At 46.2% G+C, this 24,387-nt stretch overlaps 1 protein-coding gene across 1 annotated transcript in view; it reads left to right on the top strand.

Moving 5' to 3' along the window:
- The window catches only part of LOC118787809 (zinc finger protein 609-like), a 39,461-nt gene that overhangs the window by 2,192 nt on the left and 12,882 nt on the right, over window positions 1-24,387 (top strand). The window contains exon 2 of the mRNA XM_036543498.1: window positions 16,975-17,841. Coding sequence (XP_036399391.1) covers window positions 17,104-17,841 — 738 coding nt within the window. The 5' untranslated portion in view covers window positions 16,975-17,103. The remainder of the gene's footprint in view (window positions 1-16,974; window positions 17,842-24,387) is intronic.

Here is a 24,387-nt window from a genome sequence, read left to right as displayed (position 1 = left end):
CTCACTATAAGGGAAGGATGGATGTCATATTGCTTATTGTGAGTGAATAGCTTTGGGCACCTGAGGTGTATTTGGTACATAATTTATAGCCTGAAAAGAGGGATATGTTTCTTTAGTTAAAATGGCATACAGATATTGGACACATAAAAATATGTCAGACAGTTAGGCTTTAAAATGATATTTCCAGTCTGGTAGTTATTAACAAGTACTCTCAGCTTGCACTGCATATAATATGTAAGTACTGCAGGATTACAATAGGCAAATACTTGCCTTCAAAGCTAAGCTTTTCTTTTTCCAGGGAATTAAACGTTTGAGTTTAGATGGTTTTGCCACCATGTAGGTGTTATCATCCCTAATAGCTCTCTTCTTTTGTCTCTACACTAGCATGAAGTCGGAGGAATGAGCTTTTGTTTGGGATCTTAGATAAAGCACATTACTCAGAGGGAAAGTGTTCCATTGAAAACCTTTGCACCTTGGGGAATACCCTGAAAATGGATGAGTCACTTAACCTTCAAATGCCTGCTGAGTGTCTCTGAGAACCCTGCTGTTTTATCAGCAGGACAAAAGGAGGAGCGATTGTGTTATCTCGCAGGGTCATCTGTGAGCACTGAACAGGGTACGGCTGACCTCGTGTTAACTCCGGACCCGGCTGTTTGAATTGGCAGCGGAGCGCAATAGCACCTGCACACGCCTTGTGGGGTTCAGGCAGAAGGTGTTGCTTGTTTGACAGCGGTGGAAGAATTGTGTGACTAACCGAGCTGTGAATGTGGCTATATAATAACATTCCTGGAAGATTTTATTTTGCAGGAAATGCTCCAGGTGCACTTTTTTTTTTTCATTGAATCTGTTTGAAATGAAAATTTATTTCTGTGGCTCATCTCCATGATGTGGAGAACAAAACATTTTGAGGGTAAACATATGCGTTAGTGTGTGGGTAAGGCTTAAAATTCTAAAGACGCTCATTAAAATTCATATTTTTCCTAAATTCAAGGCTGGTAAACACCACAATTTTAAACCCAGTTGAAGTGTCTTAATTTCTGTTTCAAGTTTAACACAATTAGGCACATTTACCTTGGGCAAATTAGGCACATTTACCTTGTCTTAACTTAAATTGGGTTGTGTTGTTACTTCCTAAGATTGATAATTGTGCTTTTAAGCACTTAATGAGTTGCAAGTAGATAGTAGTCTTGATTTTAACAGTCAGGGATGGCCAACAGCCAGTGAAAAGTAACCATTCAATGATAACCCAGTAAGCTTTAGTGCTAACTGTAGAACAACAGAGAAAAGCAATGAACAGTGAAGTGCAAAAGCTGACAGGCAAAAGAGGGTCTGTGACATTCCCCCTCCCCTCTTTCATTAAGAGAGTACATTTTTTATACTGTCTCCTTCAAGTGGAAAGGAGCAGCCAAGTAGCTTAATAGAAGTGGTCGTTGGCTTTGTCCTGGAGTTATGATATGCTTCATAACATTGTAGGGCAGCACCAGTGAGCAGTGCTCAGCACCCAGTGGCTCCCAAATTGCTGCAGATCCTGAATGTGGGGAGACAGTCAGTTCCTTGATTTAAAAGCACATGTGGAGTGTTGGTTCTGCCCTTCCCCAGTACTGCAGTTCCGATGTTGTAATGTGTGTCTGGTTAACTAGAATGGAACGCACCAGGGATAAAGAGGGGAAAAAAGCTGCACTCATTTTTCTTCAGATGTGCCTGTGAAGAGTATTCTCACGACTCATGGCTTTGCCATTCTTTAACAAAAAATTACACTTTGCATTTGGGCTGAAGGGTAGGGCCACATATCAGCAAGTTTTATGAGTCCTGGTTGTAGAGTCTTGCGTGATATCTGTCACGATCACTATGCAGACCTTATCACCATACATACCAACACTCTGTGCCACCACAAAAATAATCTCATCAGCCTCTGTAAATGTAGTCTCCATGCCTAAAATTGCCTTCTGTAGCTGTGTGTGTCTGGGTAATCTCTTCTACAACCAACAAATAAAATATGTTGAATTGACATATAACCATGAGTGTTAATGCACACTTCCCATTTTAAAATTATTCAAATTCATTTGCAGTATTAACACCATCAATAAGAACAGTTTATGAACGTGTCAGCTGTATCAATAAATTGCATCAGCCTAGGTGTCTTGTAACTGTTAGGCTGCATTTGTGTAACCTGCTAAGTTCATATTTTAGTGATCTTTATAAGATGCTAGCAACCTCTGGGCATTTAAATCTGCTCATTTGAGGATATCAAGGGTTTAATATGTAATAAGCAGAGTTATGCCATTGGAGCAGATGAGTAATATCATTAGAGATGAAACTGCAGCCGAGTAATAACGTTAGAGGTGAGGCTGTAGCTGAGTAATGTCATTAGAAGAGAGGTTATAGCTGACCGTACCATATCTGTTTATTTTGTTGTCTGTCAGTGTAGTTTGCTGTCTGTGTGTGTTTACTAAAAGATGTTACATTCAGGGTGTTTTCTAATTTTACTTGAGTGTTAACCATATCTCCTGGATCGAGTTGGTCTGTCCTGTTAGTCACATCAAAGTCACTTTCTTGATTACACTTAGGCAGCGTGACAGAGAACAGACCGCTTTAATGACACCAGTAAAGAGTGGAGCTTAGATGCTGCTGTGTGTGATCTTGATGGCAGTCATTAATTTAGAAGTATCACAATATCATTGTTTATTCGTGTAAGATCGTTTGTTTTGGTCTCTTTAGGTTTTAAGTTTGTGGCTTTGCAGTCCTGTATGTCAGAGGGGTTAGTCTGACTGAAGTGACATCACTCCATCTGGCCTGTTTACATGGCAGTTCTGGAACTCTTCATCCGGATCTGTAGTGTTTTGTTTGATCTGACTTGTCGTGACACTGATCCTCAAGTGTACCTGGTTTACCTGGTCTAATGGGGTCTGGCCCTGGCCTAAAGTTGTTTCTGTCCTTCACTGGCTCTTCCTGCAAATGGATGTGCAGCATCATGCAGCCCATTGGCCTGTCCTCCGGGAGGCCTGGGAGGCTGTGTTTCTACTGTAACGCATTTCTGTTCACCGGTGGCCATCATGGACCTGCCGTTTTATCTGATTTATTCCATTCGATTTTTCTATGAAATCCTGTTTAACTCTTAAATGAGATCTCTTGATACTAAAGTAAGGCTGGAAAGAGCAGATCAGCAGGAACTTCACTGCAGTGTTTCAGAAGAGGATTTGTGAGAGCTTTTTAGCACATTAGCACAGAGCACTGCCAGGTATCTGATGGTACTTTAGCCAGTGGGGGGGGGGTCTGTTCCTATGCCTCTCTCCACCAGACATGATTTATGACGTGGCGGGGGGAATTGCCATGCTTGACACCTGTGAAAGAGCATTCGGTCAGAATCTGCTTGAATCAAGGATGTAACGAAATGCTGACAAGCTAGCAACTGATTTTGAAGATCCCTTTTGTTACAGTCAGATTCTTATTTTCTGTTTTTTTTTTTTCCCTATGGCATTCATAGTTGTATAACAGCCTCTCTTGTCTGGATCTTATTTCAACAACGGATGCCCCCACTGCATTCTATGGCATGGAAGAGACATTGCATGATACACTTTACAAGATTTATAATTTATAATTGTAATTATAACCTAAGAGAGGCCATCTTTTGTATTGACTAACAAACATCATTAACAAATTCAAAGCAATAAAGAAAATAACACATAGAAGACATGAGGAAGGCTGCTGATGTGGTGAGTTCAACAGCAAGCTCTGTTAACTAACGATTCCCTGTCATTTATTGAAATTTGATGGGGTTGTCAGTCCCCATCATGACCAGTGCAAGCAGGCTTTGGGTACCCTGTGGTAAATGCTACTGGACAGCTTTGCACCGGGCTGTATTCCTTGCATATTGCATGATTGTACAGTCCCTTCCCTGTCATTATCTCTGGATGTGTTGGAAACCTTGTGCATGAATGAACTGCGCTCTTGTTTGTCTGTCACATCCACCCCTGTTTTTATAGAACATATTCATAGAGGTGTGTCGACTGAAGTTCTGTCACTCATAAGTGTATACATTCACAGCACTATGGATGAGAGGTGCGAGGTTAGCTCATGTCCTGCTCCTGTCAAATCCCACTCGTAAAATGCAAAGGGGAAAATATGTGGAATTATTGAGCTGCATTCCCCTTATGTTAGTGATAAGTGAGAACATAAGCAAAGTTAAGCATAGTGATCACAATGTGGTCAGCACACAGTCCATCTCAGGTCAGAAAGTCATCCTGGCCTAAAAGCTGTAGTCACAAGACTGAATTTCGGAAATGGAATCAGTTTTGTTTCTTTGTGGCTTGCTGGAGTTGGCTGCTTGTGACCTAGAATTGTAGTGTAGACTGAGCCATTTTGTAGGCTGTGAGTATCCAGTGTCCTCTCTGCTGGAGTATTTGTTAGCGTCTTGGCCTGAAGATAATGGGGGAATCTCTCTCATACCGAATCTCATGCTCTCCCCCTGTGCTTCCAGTTCATTTAAACAGGGTTGCTTTCGTAGGCTAATTTTTCCCTTGTACTCTGGGAAATTGAACAGGAAACGTGCCTCTTGACCGCCCGCTGAACCCAGCAGCTCTGACAGGAGAGTGGCAGGGGGGCGGAGCGCGGGGAGTCGGACTCGGTGGGGAGATGGAGGCAGAAGAGAGATACTGTGTCCCGCTGTAATGTAGACCCGAGGCTTTGCCACTGACAAGCAGGAGTGTCTCACCTGCATTAGCCTAATACCCCTCTCACATCAGATAAGGAGTTCACACTAGAGGAGGGCTTTGACAGCTGCTGCTTTACCACAGCAAAGTGAGATGTAGTCCTGGTAATAGGCCACTGTAATGTGTGTGGCTCTTACTAGCTAGCTGTGTGCATGTTTAACATGTAGTGTAATGAAATTAATTCCTCATGCTGGAGCTCATAAAAATGAAGTGAATATAGTTTCATATTATATTATACAGTGCTCTCAGTGTTGTCTGTCGACTTGTTATTGGCATCACACAATGTAGCTTTTCATGGAATTTGCTTATGTCAAAATGAAAAGTTCAGGAAATATTTTGTCTTGTTGCAATTTAATATCAGGCGAAAGTGGAATTTGTTTATTGTTTATGTAGGTGAGAGCACAGAAGGGTAACAAATTTGCTTGAACACCGCAGCCCATTCCACCTTGATCAGAATGTGTTGTGAATGTATTTGCATTCTAAATTAAAGGCAAATGCTGTGTAGAGTAAATGCGTGTGAGTTCGCCCAGATGCGGTGCCATCAGACCGAGATCGTAACAGAAATGGGAGCAGTGCAGCAGTGTAGCTAGGCTTAGTGCTGATAGTGTTCTTTAATGCCTTACTGTTGAATTGCTGAGTGGCTCCTACAGAAAATTAAATCTAGCAAAATGGTGTGGTTGGATTCACTAAGCTTTTATGAATCTGCTTTGTAAGGGCTGCTGGTACTTCATGTGCTTTGTACATCCAGCTAATCACTTTCCTTGGGGTTCAGGGTCTAATAGTTATTGCCTTTTTTTCCTAGCAAAATGGAATATTAATGTCAAGTTTCAGTTGAGATGTATGTAGCTGATCATTGTGTGGCGAGCCATTAATGATTCTTCAGATTGTGGCTCACTTGAGTCCTTTCTGGGGATCTGCATAGAAAAGCCGCTGCCCCGGGGAGCAGGGGAAAAACGCTTGAGCAGAGGTGGTGCAGCACCAGGACTGTCTGTTCCTTGTATTCCTCTGCTCTGATTGGCCCCAGCAGCAGGCGGTTATTGAGGGCTGAGTGGTCAGTATGTGTCAGCGTGTGAAATGCAGCCTGACCAAAGACGGGTGATTTGCTGAGGATGTCCAATTAAAGGCCAAAGGTTGAGACAGAAGCTGTGAGATGTCGGCTTTCTGCCAGCTCGGGTGCTGTCTCATTAATAACATTCACTCTGCTGAAATATTAATAAGCCAGTGATGAACTGCGCTGGCTTGGAGATTAGGCCTTTAAAGAACTATCAAAATCCCATTGAAAGGTCAATTGAGCAAGCGGAGAATTGTCTCATTTCAGATGAGAGGCAAGAATATCAGTCAAAAGCTTGGGCCTTTACTGCAAGCAGCAGGGCTTGTTTGAATGCCTCCATATTATAGAACAAGGGTTATTTTCTCTGCTAAGATGTTTGGAAAGAATTGGTATGTGCTTGTTTTTGTGTGTGTGTGTGTGTGTGTGTGTGTGTGTGTGTGTGTGTGTGTGTGTGTGTGTGTGTGTGTGTGTTAGGGCTGCACGATGTAGCCATCGCGATAACAGCTATCCCCGGTATGTGGTGTTAGGTTTCTTCCTGTATTTTTTCCCTTTAGTCGTACCTGATGCGATAGGCAGTGTTGGTGTGTGAGAATACTTGTGAATGTATGCGTGTGTGTGTGTGTGAGTGCATGTATTCATATTTGAGTGTAAGCATGTGTGTGTGTGTTAAAGATTGTGGTGAGTTCATGGCTGGGATTACTGAGCCTTCTTGCAGCTCACAGTGTCTGATGGCCGGAAACAGACTGCAGGTTTGGTCCTTGGCTGTGACAGTCCAAGCAGAATGCACACCGCCTGCTGCAGCTTCAGCCTTCTGGCAGGGCAGTCTGAAGTTCTCCTGATCCTTCCTCTTCTGTGTGGTCTTCTGAACATTCCTCAGCTCTAAGCCCACTTTTCTTCCTAACGTTTCAGGTGAAACGAGTCCTTCTGCTGTCGAGTGTCTCCTCTCATGGTGACATCAGATCCTCTTTGTCTGTTTCCATGCGCTCCAGCTGAGGGTGTATCTCTTACTGCTTGATTTCTGTTCCTTTGGCAGAGGCAGAAAGACTTTATCTTGGCAATTCCCTGTTTTCTCTTTGCTTTTCCCTCTGGTGTTCTTCTCAAGTCTGATCTTAGCCAGAATCAGGTGATGGTCTGGGGCTTTCAGAACTGGGGGATCATCAGTTTTTTTTAATCATTTCTCCATATCTGTGAGACCCCTCCACCTCTTTTTAAGTAGCCTCTTGGTGACCCATCAGGCAGTACCTCTGTGTGCTCCTGTCAAGGGTGCTCCAGTCCTGTATCCTCCCGAATGCCTTACCCTTTTGTTTTTGTGTTGTATAGCCTAATAGGTGCTGAAGCTGCCTGGCGTGCTGTTTGCCAGCTAACAGGTGCTCCTAGAGAGATTAGTGCCAATCCAGATGTCTTTCCTGTCATAGAGCAGGGGACCTTGCTAAGCAGCTATAATGCCAGCAGCTGTATGTTCATGGCTTGCTGGGACTGCAAACGAGCCAGCACAGCCCTGCTTCCCGTTTCCTCCTCATTGTTCCAATAAGATGAAGCTTCTGTTGGGTCCCCCTGTTCTTGCTCAGTTCCTATAGACACATGGCAGCCTCTTCATTGTAATTGTGCTGCAGGTGCTGCATTTTCTTTGGAAGCAGAGTAACACACAGACCCCTCCTCTTGTCCTCTTGAATTGAAACACCCTTAAATTTTTGGGTGTGTCTTGTGAGGATTACATTACATTACGACTGAGTGAAACACTCCTGCCAATAGACTCAGATTACCTGCTGTGGAAAAACAAGTCTCCCTGAACTCCTAAAAGAGCAGGTGGCCAAGGGAGCAGCTGCTGTAGTTAGAGGGTTTTTCTGGTAACAGTTTTTAAATCTGCTAGCGTTGGGATACTGGTGTGGGGTAGACAGGCTGATCCTATATTTTGCCTGTAACATTCCCCCCTTTATAAAAGCCTGGATCACTGTGGGCCTGTAGTATTTGTCTGTGAGGCTGCCCTTTGTGGATTCATTGGTATCCATGCTAGTGAATCTCCCTACCTGATTCTGCTCTTCCTCCTACAGCACTGCGGAATATAAATGCTAAACAATAAATGAATAAATATGATTTCAGTGAGCTTCCCCAGAGCTGCCAAACTGAGTGTACTGGCACAGAGAGACTCAGCCTCAAGCACTAATCTTGGATAAATTTGTGGCTTTTTCGGCCAATCCAGGCTTTTTTCTTCAAGTGTGATGAGCAGCAGGGTTTAATGCCTCATGAGAGAGGAGCTGCAGGGCCATTAGGCAAGATGAGGGCATGTCCCCCCAAGGGGAGGAGTCTGTCAGGACATTAGATGGGTGAGCTGGATGTGACCAGGGGAGGAGCTTGTTACTGTTTACCTGCTGATGTGGTTCATTGTGTCAGTCAGTGCTTAGCACAGTTTCAAGAAGCGCTGTGCAGCTCTCATGCCCCTCGTATTTAACATTAACTTCGTGATCAAGTGATCAGGTTGGTGACCTGTAGAAACTCAAATTTAAGCTGCAAACTCAGTTCAGCTGGTTCTCTGGATGCTGACAAAGGCCCATTCTAGTGCTGTTCTTCCTATGTTAGAAAAGACATTTCAGTCTGACCATAACCGACTCCAAGGACAGTATAAACAACACAGGCTCCATTCCTCAGTGGCCTGCTCTGAACACACTGCTCACATTATTTAAGCATTTTTCCACGTCTGGCAGACAGAAATGGAAGCGTTTTCGATTGATTTAATGTGAGCATTAAATCCTCCTGTTGACAGCTGACAGCAGCCTTTAACCATCAAGAACAATGAGAACAGTCATGTGAACGCTAAAAAATTCACATGTTGCTGAGAAATGCGCTGATGGGCAAATTAGGCAAGTCTGTCACACAATGAATTCAAAGGATAACGTATTAACTCGTAACAGTTGATTTTTAGATAATTTTGGAAGCTAGCTGTAAATTGCTGACAATTAAGGTGATCATTCATCATTCATAAATGCTGTGTTACGTAGTGCACAGGTGCTCTGTTACAGGCATGGTGGAAGAGATCACATGGCTCTGTGCTCCACTGCGTGTTCAGTGCTGATCTCATGGCTCCATGGTGTGTTCACTGCTGCTGACACTGGCCTCAGTGGGAGGCAAATGGCAGGTTTTTAAACGGCGACAGTGCCGGTGTTCTGCTTGTAAAAGGTATTGTGTTTAATGAGTACTGTATGTGCGCCAGTAGTTTACTCATGGAAGTGATGGTGAGCCAGGGTCACTGCACTCCATTCTCACACTTCATGTGCTTCTCCTTATGCTTTAAAAGCAATAGGATGTCAGTCCTGAGTGTTCATGGGTGCATTAGTGGTTCAGTCAGTCCAGTCATTTCTTCCTTGAACGTAAACATGCTGATCATCAGTAATCAGAAGTGATCAGACTATAATGACAAAGATCGAAGTCTGCACACAGTTGACTATGAGATGCATACGTCTGACGTGGCCAAGACATCACTGGTTGGTAACAGTTTTTATTTGCTTTGTCGATACCTGAGATTCCACTGGACAACATCTGAAGCATGCTTTCCCTGCTCCTGCCGTCCACACCTGGCTTAAGATGCAGTTTGCCTTCAGGGGCAGCTGGTGTGAGCATGGGTGGGTGGTCAGTTAAATTACAGAAGCCACTGAGCCCAGAGCTTCCCTCCAGGTACGTAGCTCACTGCCCACGACTTCATTAAAGCGTTTTAATTGATCTGTATGGGGCCTGTGCCAGACCTGCCTAATGGTCTGGCAGACCTTCCTCCCACTGCGCATACAGTTGACTCAGTGCCTCAATTCTCCTGACGGCTCATGCTGCTTATTTAGGCCAGCGGAAAGGAAGGTTTCAGTTACGGACACTCCTGCTGTAGTCAGGGTGTTTTGCTTTAACCCTTTCCCAATGAAAGACTGAATCTGCAGAATCTGCTTCACAGCAGTCAGTCTCTGCCTAAAGTGGAGGGTTTACGTGGTTTAAATCTTAATCCAAGCGTCCAACTCATATCTGATGAACAATTTTTGTTAGCTATGGAATTGAATTGCCTAGGTACAAATTAATGTGGACAGAACTGTTGGTCAAGTGTTGCTGAACAGCTTTAGAGCTGAACCTTACTGGTCATGTTTGTTTGTACATGAGTGCGTGAGATCAATGCCTAGTTTGTGCGATTGGCAGGATTGTGCCTTTGTTCTTTGTTTTGTTCTTGCTGGTTTGGGGGTATAAAAAAAAAAGGTCCCTGAAGGATGCTGATTATTCAGCATACAATTTGGGCAGAAAAATGTTTATTCACCAGTGGAAAACATCAATGTGATGATAGAACAGGGCTGCTTTGCGTGTGGAAATAATTGTTGAAATGACGTTAAATAAATGTACCGACTGCCACTTTGAGCTCATTAAAACCATTTCACCCGAAACACCTGTCTGATACCCGGCAATCTGATACTCTTCAACTCCACTGCACCTTAACACTCATTTGAACATTAAGCACAAAATCACACTTAAGATGTGATAAATATTTGGCTGTTGCTCATGAGTAACAACTTAAATGTTGTGAAATGGATCGGCATTCAAATCTGAAACAGTAGTTAGCCACTAAGAATGAGAGAGTGGCTATATTTCCTCTCTTTAATAGCTGGAAATGACTTGGTAAGAAATAGTCTGTTCTTTAGTAAACTGTTCTGGTAGTGATTGTTACAGGTCATATTTGACCATTTTACTTGTCAGGGCAAACCATACCCCAAAATCTCTTAATTAGACATAATGAAATCCTGTTTGGCATTTGGCAGATGGTTGCTATATTTTTGATTTGCATGCACATTCAGGGGTCAGTGCTGCTGACTGCTAGGAAGTACAGACACCTCATCAGAGACTGATGAATTATAAGTTGTTACCATTCCACATTATTTGTTTTTCACGACATATAGCACTCAGGAATTCTAAATAGCATTTTTTTCTGTAATATCATTACGTTAGATTGTTTTAACTCTTATCTAGGACACTTGCATAGCTTATCCTAAATTTGACATGTGTTTTGGGTGGAACAGCTCGGTATTTCCTGTGGTTCGGGTAAGCATCTCACTCGAGAGCACAGCAGCAGTGCCCTATCTGGGATTCAAACTTGCAGCCTGTGATTACAAGTCAAGCTGTGACACATTTCCAGATCACATACAGTGCAGCAGGTCTAGCAGTACAGAGTGTTTATGAGAAGTGGGATTGGTGAGATCGAGAGGGGGATATATTTCCCCATTTCAGTCTTTGATTCATCAGTTTGATTTGGTGGGGGACTACAGGTAAACGAATGCAAAGTGTTTAGCAGGTACACAGACTTTTGGCTGATGTAAACTGGTTGTTCATTTTTTGTATGTTTGCAGACTGCACAAACAGAATTTAAATTGATCAGTTCCAAGTTAGTTTTCTGATCTTCAGTGTTCAGTTCACAACCACAGATGGCAGAATGGATCTTATCGACCCTTGTTGTTATGGAATACCACAGTGATCTCTGTGGGCCTTCTAAATAGGGGAAGAATGCATTTTATCTCCTGCCCTGGGTATGGGTGTTTGCCAACACCGACAGCCAATGAAAAGGAAGCTTTTGATACAGCACCAGAGTATATGGTGTTGTCTCCTGGCTGTTCAAAACAGTGGTTTGTGTTTTCATTGATTTTTTTTCCTTTCCAGCAGTGCACCTGAGCCTGAACCCTCTCTAGCATTGTCAAAGGTCAACAGTGTCCATGTTATCTGGCTACCTGCTTGGAAACTTACTTAAAAAACCTGAAGTAGGTACAGAGACTGCAACAATCTTCCCGCTTTGGCCAGTCTGATGAAGTGAGACAGTGAGCTGAAAGACACTGCTGCTGGCACAGGCTTAGGTATTTCAGGAGTGCGTGTAAACGCCGCACTAAGGAAAAGCGCAGTCCCATTGTAGATGCTCCCTGAGTGAAGTCTGCCTGGCAGCACTCTGTGAAAGGTCTCATTGCCCAGGGAAGTGCTCCATCATTATGCCATCATTTCATAACTCTCGGAGCTGCTTTTTTAGCTCTGCCTGTTTGCCTAACCCTTGTTTTCTTTGTTGTGCAAATGACATCTGTCTCTTTTTTTAAAAGAGTTCATCATGCCACCATTTTCCGTGTTCCTTTTTTCCCTGGATGGGTGTTGGCCATATCTGGTCTTGCAGGGATGTTTCCTGCTTCCCATTAGTTAGGCCCGGTGCTGTGGGGATACTTACGGGTGCTGTGCACCCCCAGATGGACCTTAGTGTGCCCCCAGTTGTCTCCTTATGTCCCAGTGTCTACATAGTATTTATGACTGTTTGTGCACCCCCGTGGATAGTAAGTGCGCCCCTCTGTATTTTCTCCTGGTGCTGAACCCGCCATTTGTACTACTTAGGTTGTCTAATTAAATTAGACATCTTCAAACCCTTTAGAAAAGCCATAAGTTCATTGGGTTGGACATCTCTGGAGTTTCGTTCATCTGCAGTAGAGTAAGATTTGTCATGTTCTGTGCTCATATAGATTTTGGGGGTTGCATATTGACCCTCATCCAGGAAACACATGGGTAACGTTCTCACCTCATTTCCATCAGCTGCGTCCAGAGGAAAAACTGTATTTAAATTCTTCTAGAATCTAGTGGAAGCCCATCTGGTCCAACAGATTCAGATAATCATATTGTAATGGCACTGAGAACAAAGGACCGTAACCACAAAACGACAGCGGATGGACATCATAGACTTGCCATGTTTTGGTGTGTCAGCGTTTCAGACGCTGTGTATAGACCTCTAGAGTCCTGAGGGCAGTGGGGCTAATTAGGATTTCTGTGCATCAAACGATCGTCGCAGCGTTGGAAGCTGAGGCTTCGAGGCACGGTGCACGAGAGGTGCAGATCAGCACAGCAGAAGAGGCGCGTGTGGCCCAGGGAGGGGGGGGTCGGCATGAAGCTGCTCTCCTCTGCAGTTTGAGCTTTGATCGATGAAATGGTAACTGAGCAAGCTCATAGCCAGTGTTTCATCTTACAGCCTCTCTCCGCGCGCTCCCCCTGCATGTGTGTGTGTGTGTGTGTGTGTGTGTACGCGACTCGGTGGGAGGGTGGGGGGATGGAGGTCGTCATCGGCTGCCCCGGGAGGACTCCGGTTCCCGATGGCTGAGCCTGTTAATGGAGCTGCTTGTCACAGGAGTGAAATCGATGTGGCAGCTTGTCAGATGCTGGCAGAGGCGCTCCCCGCCCCCCCCACCCCGAGCCGCCGGCGATGTGAGAGGGATGCTTCCCTGCTGCAGAAAATTGCCTGGAAGTGATTTGGGACGCGAGGTCCACAGACGTGCTCTCTTTCTCAATCTCTCTCTCTCTCCTCTCCCTGTTAATCCGTTTCCCTGAAGGCACCATCTGAAGGCACATCATTTCTTCCCCAGTGTGGCGAGTGCAGAGATCATGGTGTGGAAGGGTGTCTGATGCGGTCTGACACGGGCCTGCTTTATTTATACCTGGCTGTGTCTCGGGAGCGCAGATGAAGGTGATAGGATATTATTTATACATTTATACTGCAATTTTACTGCCTCGGGCTACAGGCTCCTGTCAGAGCCATCTCTGTAGAGACTGCAGAAAAATGGATGGGAAATGCACGGACATGCATAGAGCACTTGACGGATGCTCCTAAATGCTTTCCGTTGTTTATTATTATCCCTGTTATTATCATTATTATTTTGTGGGAGAGCACAGATGAGCCAGGGCCACTGTCTGCCTCTTTATTTGATCTGACAGGAGAGCGTTTCCTCATTTGCTTTGTACCTCCAGGCCGAGCGGACCGTCTCAGGGACACGAGATCCTTATGCAGAGCACGGAGAGGAGTCAAGAGTTCTGTTGCATGCCTGTGGAAATTGAATTCCCCCCCCACACCCCCCTCACCTCCCCCCACTGACATTTGCAGAGACGGACCCGGTCTGGCCCGCAGGACGTGGAGCGTCACCTCGATCGGCCTTCGCGGCTCCATTTCAGTAACCAGCTCAAGCACACAATCCAATTACACAGGGGTAGGGGTGTAGATGTCTGCACAGAGACCTGCCTTTTCCCCGGCAGGAGAGAGGCCGCTCCTGCGACCGCATCTGCACGTGAGGCCAGTCTTACTGCGTTATTACTCTGCCATCTGAGAGTAACCGACAGCCAGACTCAGAAACCTGGCCTTTTTACGCATTTCTTCTTGTACATTTCCTGTTATCATGATGCATTTTATTGCTTATTTAAAAATTTAAATTTCTATAGATGTCCAAAAAAACCGCTAGCTGTAGATGCAGTGCTGGAACACAGTCATTAGGGTGAAGAAGAAATAGTGATTGAAATTCTCCTCACGCGTGGTAGGGAAAGGGTACACTATTCGCCGGCACGGGGAAAGATCGATTCCAATAAGAGAGGAGGTGGAGAGAGGGGCAGGGAGCAGTGTGGCATGGAGCCTCCGCTTGATGGATTAGATCATTACGTGGGGGGTTCTGTGTGTTGGTGTGTTCCCACCCGTGAATGATTAGGCCAGGTCTCCGCCTGTCTCTTCCAGGCATTTTAATGCTGAGACTACATGGGATGTGAGTGCACTGGGGGCTGTGTAGAGCTCAGTGAGGAGTCTGCCTGCAGAATGAAGCCAGAAATGGAATAGCAGACTGGCGTGCTTCTCTTCATACTGAAGAGAAAGGAGAGTGTGAGCATAGCAGTGGACCGTATCAGCCGAAGCGGATAGCCACAGCTCAAGACGTGGGTCGGGTGTTACAAGGTTGGGGAGGGAATTTTTGCATTCATGATGCAGCAGTTGTGAATGATTCCCTGTGGGAAGCTGATCTCTAAAGGTCATGCCAAGAGCGATTTATTGTAGTCTTTTGAAAGGGGGGGGGGGGGGGTCGTGTGGGGGCTGTGTACTGGAGCTGAGGTGGGCCTTTCAAAGCGCTTGCTCTGCATGTCCTGGTGAGGGCAGGATGGGAGGTCAAGTTCTGATCGTGTTACAGAGTCGTCCTCTGGGGGGTGATGAGTCAATCAGTCTCTGGCTTTCACCCAACCGAACAAAACAGCTGCACGCCCCTCCCCCCCTCCAGCCTGCCCTCCTTCTGAGAGAGTGCGGTGATCAAATGGCAGTGCAGGGGTGTGAATGTGACCTTTTGCCTGGCCTGATACGAAATGGCTGTTGACATTATTTGTCTGGTGCATGGAGCCTGGCAGCCATTTGTGGATTTTTAAATGGCACAGACAGCTCCCCCTTTAGGTCAGGAGGACCAACTGCCTGACAACAACTGCTTGAATGACTGATTCAGTTGCAGAGCGGGCAGCGCTCCTGACAGAATGCCATGGAGGACCAGTAAATCCCTCTTATCAACCAGGCCTTGACCTAAAATCAGATGGAGAATCCAGGAATCCATATGCAACATATACACACTGCAGCTGATGTCAAGAGTAGTTCTTTTCCTTTAATACAGCACTGAAGGCAGTCATGTTCTCTGTCAGGTTTTCAAGAAGAAAAAAAATCTGTCAGGTTCTCACTTACATGCCCTCCACACAAGCAGGCATTCATTGGCCGCGTTCCATCAGTCACTGGAGTTTCCCACACCACGCTTTTAGATGTCTGTTATTCATGCGCATTGAAAAAGGTAGGCCTGCTCCTTGAACAGAGGTAAAGGAGGGATTTCACAATGGGCCCGGTGTAGTGTGGGAGTTCATGTGTTCGTTCCCACTCACAGTCAATTTGTCTTCCCTGTCTGCAGTATATTCTACAGCTTGGAGCATATTTGTCATGAAAAACCGCTCACTTGAGGTACTTGAGGTCTGTCATCCTGTCTTATGCAGCAAACCAGACAAGTCGTACTTGTATATGTTGTTCTTGGACTAGCCTCCACAGAGTGATGGTGTCATTCAATAACCACACGTGGAGAGGGGCGAGATTAGTGAGATGTTGAAACGGAGTCCTTTTTTCTGTTACAGTCCAGCTAAAATATCTCAGACATTTGGTTCCTCTAATTAACTCTGGGATTACAGCAGGCTCAGGGGAGGGCTGCTCATTGGAATGTCTATTTCTTTTTGCCTGCCTGTTTTACTCAGTCCCCAGGGTTCATTTCAAGTGCAGTAAGTTTTCTTCAAGTATGCTCAGTTTTAATTGTTTTTGGACTGGCCTTGGGGATAACCTGGATTTTCTGTCCCGGTGGAACTCGGGGTACTTTAGCTGCACGTTGTACAAGTGCAGTTGGATCCTCCTTTGCATGTTTGGTTAGCGATGGTTTCGTCCTCATGCTTGAGTCATGTGAGGAAATGCTGGCAGCCCCCAACCCTCCAACCCCCACCCCTTTACTTAATTGCTTAAAAGCTTAAATGCTAACATTAGATTCATGGTTGCCATGGCTTTTAAAGGGCACAACTCTTTTGGCCCTTTAGCAGAGCCAAAGAGTAAGACCAGATTTGACCAAATAGGTACTGGTGTGACCGCTTGTTTCTGTTGAGGTACCTAAATGGTTCTTTCATGGTAACATGGGGGGTGGGGGATGGGGGTCATTCTAGGGTCAGTGGTACAGATACAAAATGGAAGGGCCAGGAGGGTGTGTAAATCTGCACCAATAAAATGAACCCTGATTGTTAGGTATGAAAGCCCATTTCCAGTCCTGGTGTCTGTGGCTTTTGGCACAGGGGAGGCCTGTAGCGCTGCTGTACAGCAAGTCCACATTGCAAGGAGTTGCTGTTTTCTGCTGCATTGGGGAATGTCAACCCCCCCCCCCCCCCCCCAGTTTTCCTGTAAGACTAGCAACAAAGGATCTTCTCATTAGCCCATTGTGATCAAAACAAGCTCTACTGTGATCACTGACTAGTGTTTATGAAAATTATGTATTAAAATATGATTTTTATAAATGATATATTCACAATATTATTTGATTTAGGGTTATGTGATTCAGACTTTCAAAATGTTGATTGCAGTTAAACGTTGGTTTATAGAATTCTAGGGTGTTCCTTTCACGAACGGTGGCGCTGACAGTGTAACTGACAGCCTTCCTGTGGAAGCTGAGGATCTGTCTCCATCTCGGCAGATGGTTTACTGCAGACTCCCTCTGTGAAACCGTGTCTTTTCTCCCGTGGCAGCTGTGATCCTTCTGCTGATGAACAGCCTCCTGCCATTGATTTGAGTGCTGCGCTGTTTGCTTATGGAATGTGGATGGCTGTTTAGCACCTGCCCATATTAATCCCGCTCCCTCTCTCTGGTCTTCTCTGCAGGGCACCATGCGGGTAAGTGGGAAGGGGATACCGAAACCGTGAGGCTGCTGGAACCCTCCTCCCGCCGGCCCCTGGCGTCTGAGCGGGTGTCGGACCGGACCTCAGCGCACCTGGCCCGCTGGCACTAAGATGTCCCTAAGTGGGGGCACTACAGTTGGGAAAGGTGTGGACTCGAACGCGGTGGACACTTACGACAGCGGCGATGAATGGGACATTGGCGTGGGCAATCTGATCATCGACCTCGACGCTGACCTAGAGAAGGACAAACTCGAGATGTCTGGCACTAAGGACGGAGGCGGCGTAGCGGCGCCCCCTAGTGCTGTGGCCGCTCTGCCTGACAACATCAAGTTGGTCAGCCCCGTGCCCGCTCCTCAGGGCAAGGAGAGCAAGACCAAATCAAAGAGGAGCAAGAACTGTAAGGATGGAGGTAAGGCCTCAGGCGCAGATGGCCCCAAGAGAGAGGCCCAGGGGCGGACCCAGGGGGAGGGCGTGGCCATGGCTGCCAGTGTGGGCGGGGCCAGTTCCGGGAAGGCCGTGGAGAAGAGTGGGAAGGCCTCCCGCAGCGTGCCCACCAGCAAAAAGGACAAAGAGGCCGGGTCTGGAAAGAGTAAGAAGGAGAAAACTGAGGGTGTGGCAGTGACTGTGGTTGCCACGGAGAAGGAGGCGGGGTCCCAAGCTGCGGCTTTAGGCGCGGCCCGCAGCGCCCCTTTTGAGGGAACACAAAGCACAGACTTGGCAGCAGCCGAGCAGCTTGGGAATATTGCCCTGGACTCGGCAGGGACCACCCCTCCATCGGGCATCAAGACTGAACCAGAGGAGATGGACAATGGAGAATGCAGGGCTCTGAAGAAGGTGAAAAGCGAAAAGGTAAGAGTGGTCTACATTATGGGGAGACTGACAACACTACATCTACGTCATGGTGAGATGGGCAGTTTAGGATGTGAGTGGTCTACAATGTGAGGAGATGGGCTGTTTGTGCAGTGAGTGGTCTACAGTGGGAAGAGATGGGCTGTTTGTGCTGTGAGTGGTCTACAGTGGGAGGAGATGGGCTGTTTGTGGTGTGAGTGGTCTATAGTGGGAGGAGATGGGCTGTTTTTGGTGTGGGTGGTCTGGTATATCAGAGAAAACATGCTGTGGCCTGGATTTGAGTGGTTTGGAAGCCAGTTATACCCTGGAGGCAGTGTAAAGTAGAAGCTGGTGGCCTCATTTGAGAGAAACTGTTAGGGGGAAAACGTGACTTCTCAATTCCCCAGAAACAGGAGACCTGGGAAGTTGTAAGGAAGCACTTCATGTGTATACTTGGCTGATTTCAGTAGTGTCAGAGTTGTAGGCTGAGTTGTTTATACTGGCATTGCATTGGAGAGGTGTACTAAGCCTTGCAACTTCCTCTCTGGTTCAAGGTTGTGTTAATGCCCAGGTAACAAACTTGACACCAGGTCAGTTTAGACTTATGCTAGTGGTTTGTGTCCTCAGCTTGCAGTCTTAGATGCTTCCTCTTCCACTGAAAAAAATCAGTGAATTTTTGTTTTCTGAGGGATGTATGGTAGATGTATGGCTGCTTCATGACAGCTAAAATTACAGATGGCTCACCAGCTAACTAGATACTTAAGAACTGTAAATAACTGTCTTTATTCTATTATATTACTATATGTACACAGACTTGGCCAGAATTGCCTTCAGTACCCATTTCTGCTGGATTGCTGAAGGTGAATCCAGAGGAACAGCAGAGACAGAATGTTCATGGGGCTCCAGAACGGTGCTGGCTATGTTCTCTGCTGTTTAGTGAGGGGTAGGCAGAGGGCCCAGCCTTGCTCCCTAAGGGGGTTGTCTGTGGAATGCAGGTGTCCCAGAATTCCTGGGGAGGGACTGACCTCAAAGGAATGACCCTGCTGTCTTTGCACAGCAAACTTAGAGCTGCTGAACTTGGAGCACACTGGAGCACCACACAAACTCTTGTCCTTAGACTGACAGGATGACACAGGAAGCTTGTCACTCCACACAGATGCCTTTTTCACACGAGATGTTGGAATGTTTTTACATTCTTTGAGGATGTGAGCCTCAGGTAAATTCTGAGCATGAAATGAAAATGTTTTTGTAATGGCAGTGAATGGAATGAGCATTGGTCAGACTGTGCTCCAGCTTGTTGGCCTTTTTCTGGTTATTTCTCCTGAGAGTGGAAGACATCTTAAGTCTCATCTGCCTGTGTGACTGTACCACTGTAGACAGAGATGAGGCAGAGAGACCCCCCTCTTTCCATCCCTGCATGTGTGGGTGTTAGACTGCATTCCTTATACAAGATCATGGATTTTTTTTTTTTTAAGACTCACAGGGGGTGGGGGGTTGTGTATGTGAGGTGCTGAAAATCTCTCCTTTTTATTGTAGGAGCACAGAGTTCCTCTGGAGTGGAAGCTATCGAGTGACAGGGAATGGGTTTGTCATGGGCTCTTTTCTGTGCAGGGTATCTGGTTTCTGCGCACTGGGCAGGTGGTAACAGCCAATGAGGTTTTGAGTCACCACCCCCCACACACACACCCTTGTCTTACTCTGGGCCTCGTTACCACACAAGAAGTTGCGATTCCTGCAGCGGCTCAGTGCAGTAGTCCAAGCTCTCCTTTGAAGTTTCCGGGTAGTTCCGCAGTGAAACTGCACCCTCATGCAGTTGAAGGATCAGTGCAGAGATCTTTGGAGACAGAGGCACTGTTTGGTCTAAATTGGAATTAATAAACCAACAGGAATGGCCCACTGTGGACATTATGACTGGAGGCTGGACTCCAGTGAGTTACTCTGACTGGGAGACCACAGGTTTTCACTTTTGTCTGTCTGTGAAACCAGGGTGGGTGGATGTCTGATAACACAGGGGGAAACGTCCGGAGTTTACCAGGAGCTGACATGGGTTTTACAGGTGATTTCTGAGCTTTTACTATTCGGCTCAGCAGGGCTTTAACATATTCCGAGCTCTGTCCAACCGCAAGCCAATCACCATTCCTATACGCATCTCTACAAGGCATACCTGTGTCGCCCATTGAAAACTGCCACTTGAAATAGGCTAATTTGGAATGCTTCTCTTTCGCGGATGTCTCTGTTCTATTAAAACAGTTGTCTCCTCATTCAAAATAAACCATTAAGTAAATAAGCTTGATTCAGACCTTTAAGTCAAGAGGCTATGGCAGCTAGTTTCAGGAATAGAACAAAAGAAATGTGGACTTTTGTCCCCAAAATGAGCTTTGCTTTGTATTTTAGTCAACAGGGGGTGTCTGTGTCTGATGCACTTGACCACTTCGCTGAATGAGGCGATTTTAATTTGCCACGGGCAGAACTGTGATGCAGTGGTGTCTGACAGTAGGCTTAAGTGGACACTGGTGCGCGGTGAGCTGCCTTGTTTGTGGGTGCACTTCCTGATCAGAGTCTTCCAGCTCCTTCTCTCTCTCCTGAGGGTGGTGTGTTGGAAACTGCCGCACGCCTAGGGTTTATAATGTTTATTTAGTAATACGAACTCGGATAGCTCACAAACATGACTGACATTTCAGAAAGAAAGGCAATTAAATCTCTGTCATGGTATGTTGGATCTTTTCTTTCAGTTGTGTTTTTATACTCCAAAGGTATTCAGGAATGACCTTTGAACCTTTTTTGCGCTTCGGTGCGTACCAAGTAACAAGGAGAAAAATGTGGGCCAGTCTTGAAATTATTTTTTTAATGTTTATAGAACAAAATCCTGTACCATAATAACCCTCTGTGCAGAACATACAGTTGCTTGGATCTGATTTTTTTGGGATGACCTGGTCACTGTGGTCAGGAAAGGGTCATTTGTTGGAGTTTTGGGCTTTGGTGTAGTTCTTTGGAGCTGGTTCCACTTTCCTGCCCTTTGACCCCTGACCCTCTTCACTTTCATTCCATTGGAAGCTTTGTGCTCCCCTGCAGAGCAGCAGAGGAACTGGCTGAGCTCTGCACAACTTGTTTCCTCTCCAAGTGCCTCTGCAGTGTGCTCTGGGAAGGTCCTTCAAAGGCTGCTTTTGCCCAAGGGGATAGAAGACAGCAGATTTTACTGCAATGTTGTCGAAGTACTTATGAAAAGAGAACATCCCACAGCTCAGTACCTCCACCCACATCCAAGACTGTCTGGGCCTTCAGTCCCATGGCCCTATTCCGATATCATGTGAAGAAAAGTATAGCTACTGATACCATGCATAAAGGACTACACTGACTCTATTATTGATATCTTATGAAAGACCAAACATGTTCTTTGACTGGTATTATGTAAAGAAGGCTACTCGGGTTCTATTACTGATATTGTGTGTAAAAGATTATACTGGCTCTGTTATTGATATCATAATTGTCAGCTGTCAGTGGCATTCTCCACAAGCATCCCCCCTCTCACTCAGCTAGATCTGATTTCTGTTGTGTCTCTAGGTAGGTGACTTGATGATGATGATGGTCATGCTCATACCCTGATCTTACCTGACTTCCTCCTTCCTGTTAATGAAAGTGCAGTAATAGACTGCTATGGAACGCCTCATCAACATGGAAAAATGACCTACACCACATAAGCGGCTGCAGTCTGCAGCGTTTTGAGAGCTGTTTCCCCAAACGCAAAGATCAAAATTTAGTTCTGCTTAAGGCTGGAGGCTCATCTTTCGGGTGTTGTCAGTGTTGCAGAGAGGTGGTGGAGTGAGTGTGGGGCGAGTGCTGATTCGTTCTCGCGTCGTTTCCTCTCTGGCGTGACAGAATCTCAGGGAGATAAGGCGTGTGACTAAATGCAGTACCAGCAGAAAATCCTGAGACTCCGCTTATCTGGATGTGCTGCTTTCTGCCTCTTTCTCTCTGAGCTGGAGAAAGGGACCTCGACCAGAGTGTGAATGGTGATCATTATTATTGTAGTCAATACTGCTTGAGCAGAATGGTCACAGTGGTGGTTGAGTGGTGGGGGAGGGGCAGTGTAGTGTCCAGCCCTCAGGGATGTTTCTCCCTTGGTTACCCCTTGACTTGCGTTTTCCCTGTGGAGGGGTTTGCTCTGAGCACAGTGATGGCAGTGTGTAAACGCACAACACTCCCTTTAAACACCGTCTCAAACAAGATTTCCCCGTGTTAAAAAAAGAAAGGAAGTCTGTTGTGTGTTCAGGGTCATATGAGCCATGCCTGGGGGGCCCTGCCTAGCATGCCATTTAACAAGCCACACTGTGTGTATGTGTGTGTGCGTGCGCCTGCACATTTGTGAGTATGAGAGATGTTCAGCATATCTGAAAGCCTCCCCCTCCCCCCACCCCCATTCCGCACCCACCTCTTCCCCCCACCAAATCTCAGCACCCGCCTCTGCTTCCCGCCAAATCTGCGGTGGGTGCAGCTGCACTGTTTGCTCTGAATCACAGTTTATGGCAGTGATTTGGAGCACGGCTCTTCCAAGCTGCTGCACTCACCTCTGCCAGGATTCTGTTACAGACTGGTGGAGCATCTGGGAAGGCACTAGTTTTGTCCCTCTTCACTATAAAATATGCAGATTCTTTTTGTGCTGAATTGCTGGAGTTGTGGTTGATGCACCACAGCACCTCTGAAACGGGCAAATGGCAGTGCATGCTCCCCCCACCTCACGATGCAGCTAGTATTGCCTGCTCTAAGAGGACCAAATTAACCCTTGTGTTCTCACCACAGCTCAGGCAGCTCCTTGCATTCCCTTCTGCCTGTCTTCCACTTCTGATGTTGCTTTCTGCTTTGATGCCATCTGGTCCTACTTCCATGGCACTCAGGCTTCTCTGGCGTTGTGGTTTTGGTCTCAGTACGGTGAATTTTGGTGTTGTAGTTCTGGCAGAAATATCAGTGTGGTAAATTTTAGTGATGTGGGTTTCTTTTATGGTGAAATTTTGTGGTAAACTCGGTAAGGTCGATTGTGGTGTTGTGGTTTTTCAGTAATCATTGATGTTGTGGCTTCCCGGTAATCTCAGTAAGGTAAACACGTCCCGCATTTAAGCAGAACAGCTTTGCTTTGTGACCCTGACTTCATGGAGGGTTTCAGACCTGAGCACAGACAGGCTGTGAAATATTATCTCTATTGTTATGCCGTCTGTAGAAGAGATTTTCTCCTTCCTCCCTCCCTCTGGCTCCTATATTGAGGTCAGATTACACAAAGCGCTGGTGCTGTTCTCACAGGGAAAGCAAACCACTCACCCTCTGGAAACCTTGCCCTTTGGCTTAAAGTGTCAGCTTTCACACGGGCAGAAACCAAGAGGAATCGCAGGTGGACCTGAGGGCAAAACAAGGAGATCATGAGGAAAACTCTAACATGAACCAGAGCGATGTTTTCAGAGAAACGCGTTCATCTGGAGGAGATTTCACTGAGCTCCCTCCAGTGACAGCAGCCTTTATGGAGACCAGCTGCTGCAGTTATGCCTAGTGAGAAACGGAGAGGGTCGAATGGATGCACTGGCTTCCTGGTTCCTGCGCAGTGCTGCTGTGTGCTGCATGAGAGTGCAGTTTAAATGATGTGTGCTGTGCTTCAGTGCCTTTGGCTTTCATGACTGAACTCGCCTATTGTTGTCGAACGCCAGTGTTAGTGTGCTAATGTACCATGGCCTGTGAGTCCATTGTTTGCAGATGTTAACTTAGTGTTTGATGCCATTGATGAGAACCATTCCCCAGTGAATTACACAACACTGAGTCTGACAAATAAGTTGCATAAATGGGGACTGCAGTTACTCCACTGACTCAATATTTTCTAACATTGGAAATTTTTTTACAGCTTGTGGTTTGAACCTGGGCTGTAGGCTGCAGTCAGTCCCACCTCAGTTACAGCCAAAGGATTCTTCAGTGTGTCGTATTTCTGCCACATACCATGAACATTGATCTATGCTCTTGAGTCGGAGGGTTAAGAACATACCTGAACATTGTGGCTGTTTGTGCTCCTTGTTTTTTCATTTTTATGCTTTTTTTCCCGCTTTATGGAGCCCTGGTTCGGAATTGCCAGTCGTACATTAGGGGCATCTCGTAACAACGTTCTCTGCTCTTGCGCAAGCGCACTGAGGCAAATCGAATGCAGTGCTCTGGTACACTCTCGCACATGGCTGCTTTCCACACTACAAGTCACAGCTCGCTGCAGCAGAGTGGGCACTCATTGGAGTATGGTTGCTACCCTGCTGATGTCATCTAAGCAGCTGGCAGGTGTCTGAGAGCGGTGAGGCGAGGAAACCCTCACTGACCTTCCCATCTTTAGTCCTGGTGGACCTTAGCCAATTCTGTCTGAAGCTGTGGTAACCTGGTTGTTATCAGCAGGGCAAACTCAGAGCAAGTGCCTTGCCCACTGAGCCACTCAGGACTCTCTGTTCAGTTTTCCACACCAAAGCTTCTTCCCTGTGCCTTTCTGCCCCTCTGCTCTCACCTGTTAGGTGCTGACAAATTGTGTCGATGAGGTTACGGCTCAGATGAAAG

This window comes from Megalops cyprinoides, chromosome 13 (genome assembly GCF_013368585.1).
Source record: "Megalops cyprinoides isolate fMegCyp1 chromosome 13, fMegCyp1.pri, whole genome shotgun sequence".
Classification (NCBI taxonomy): Eukaryota; Metazoa; Chordata; class Actinopteri; order Elopiformes; family Megalopidae; genus Megalops; species Megalops cyprinoides.
Note: the sequence above shows the minus strand (reverse complement) of the source record. Positions and strands in the feature narration are given on the sequence as shown.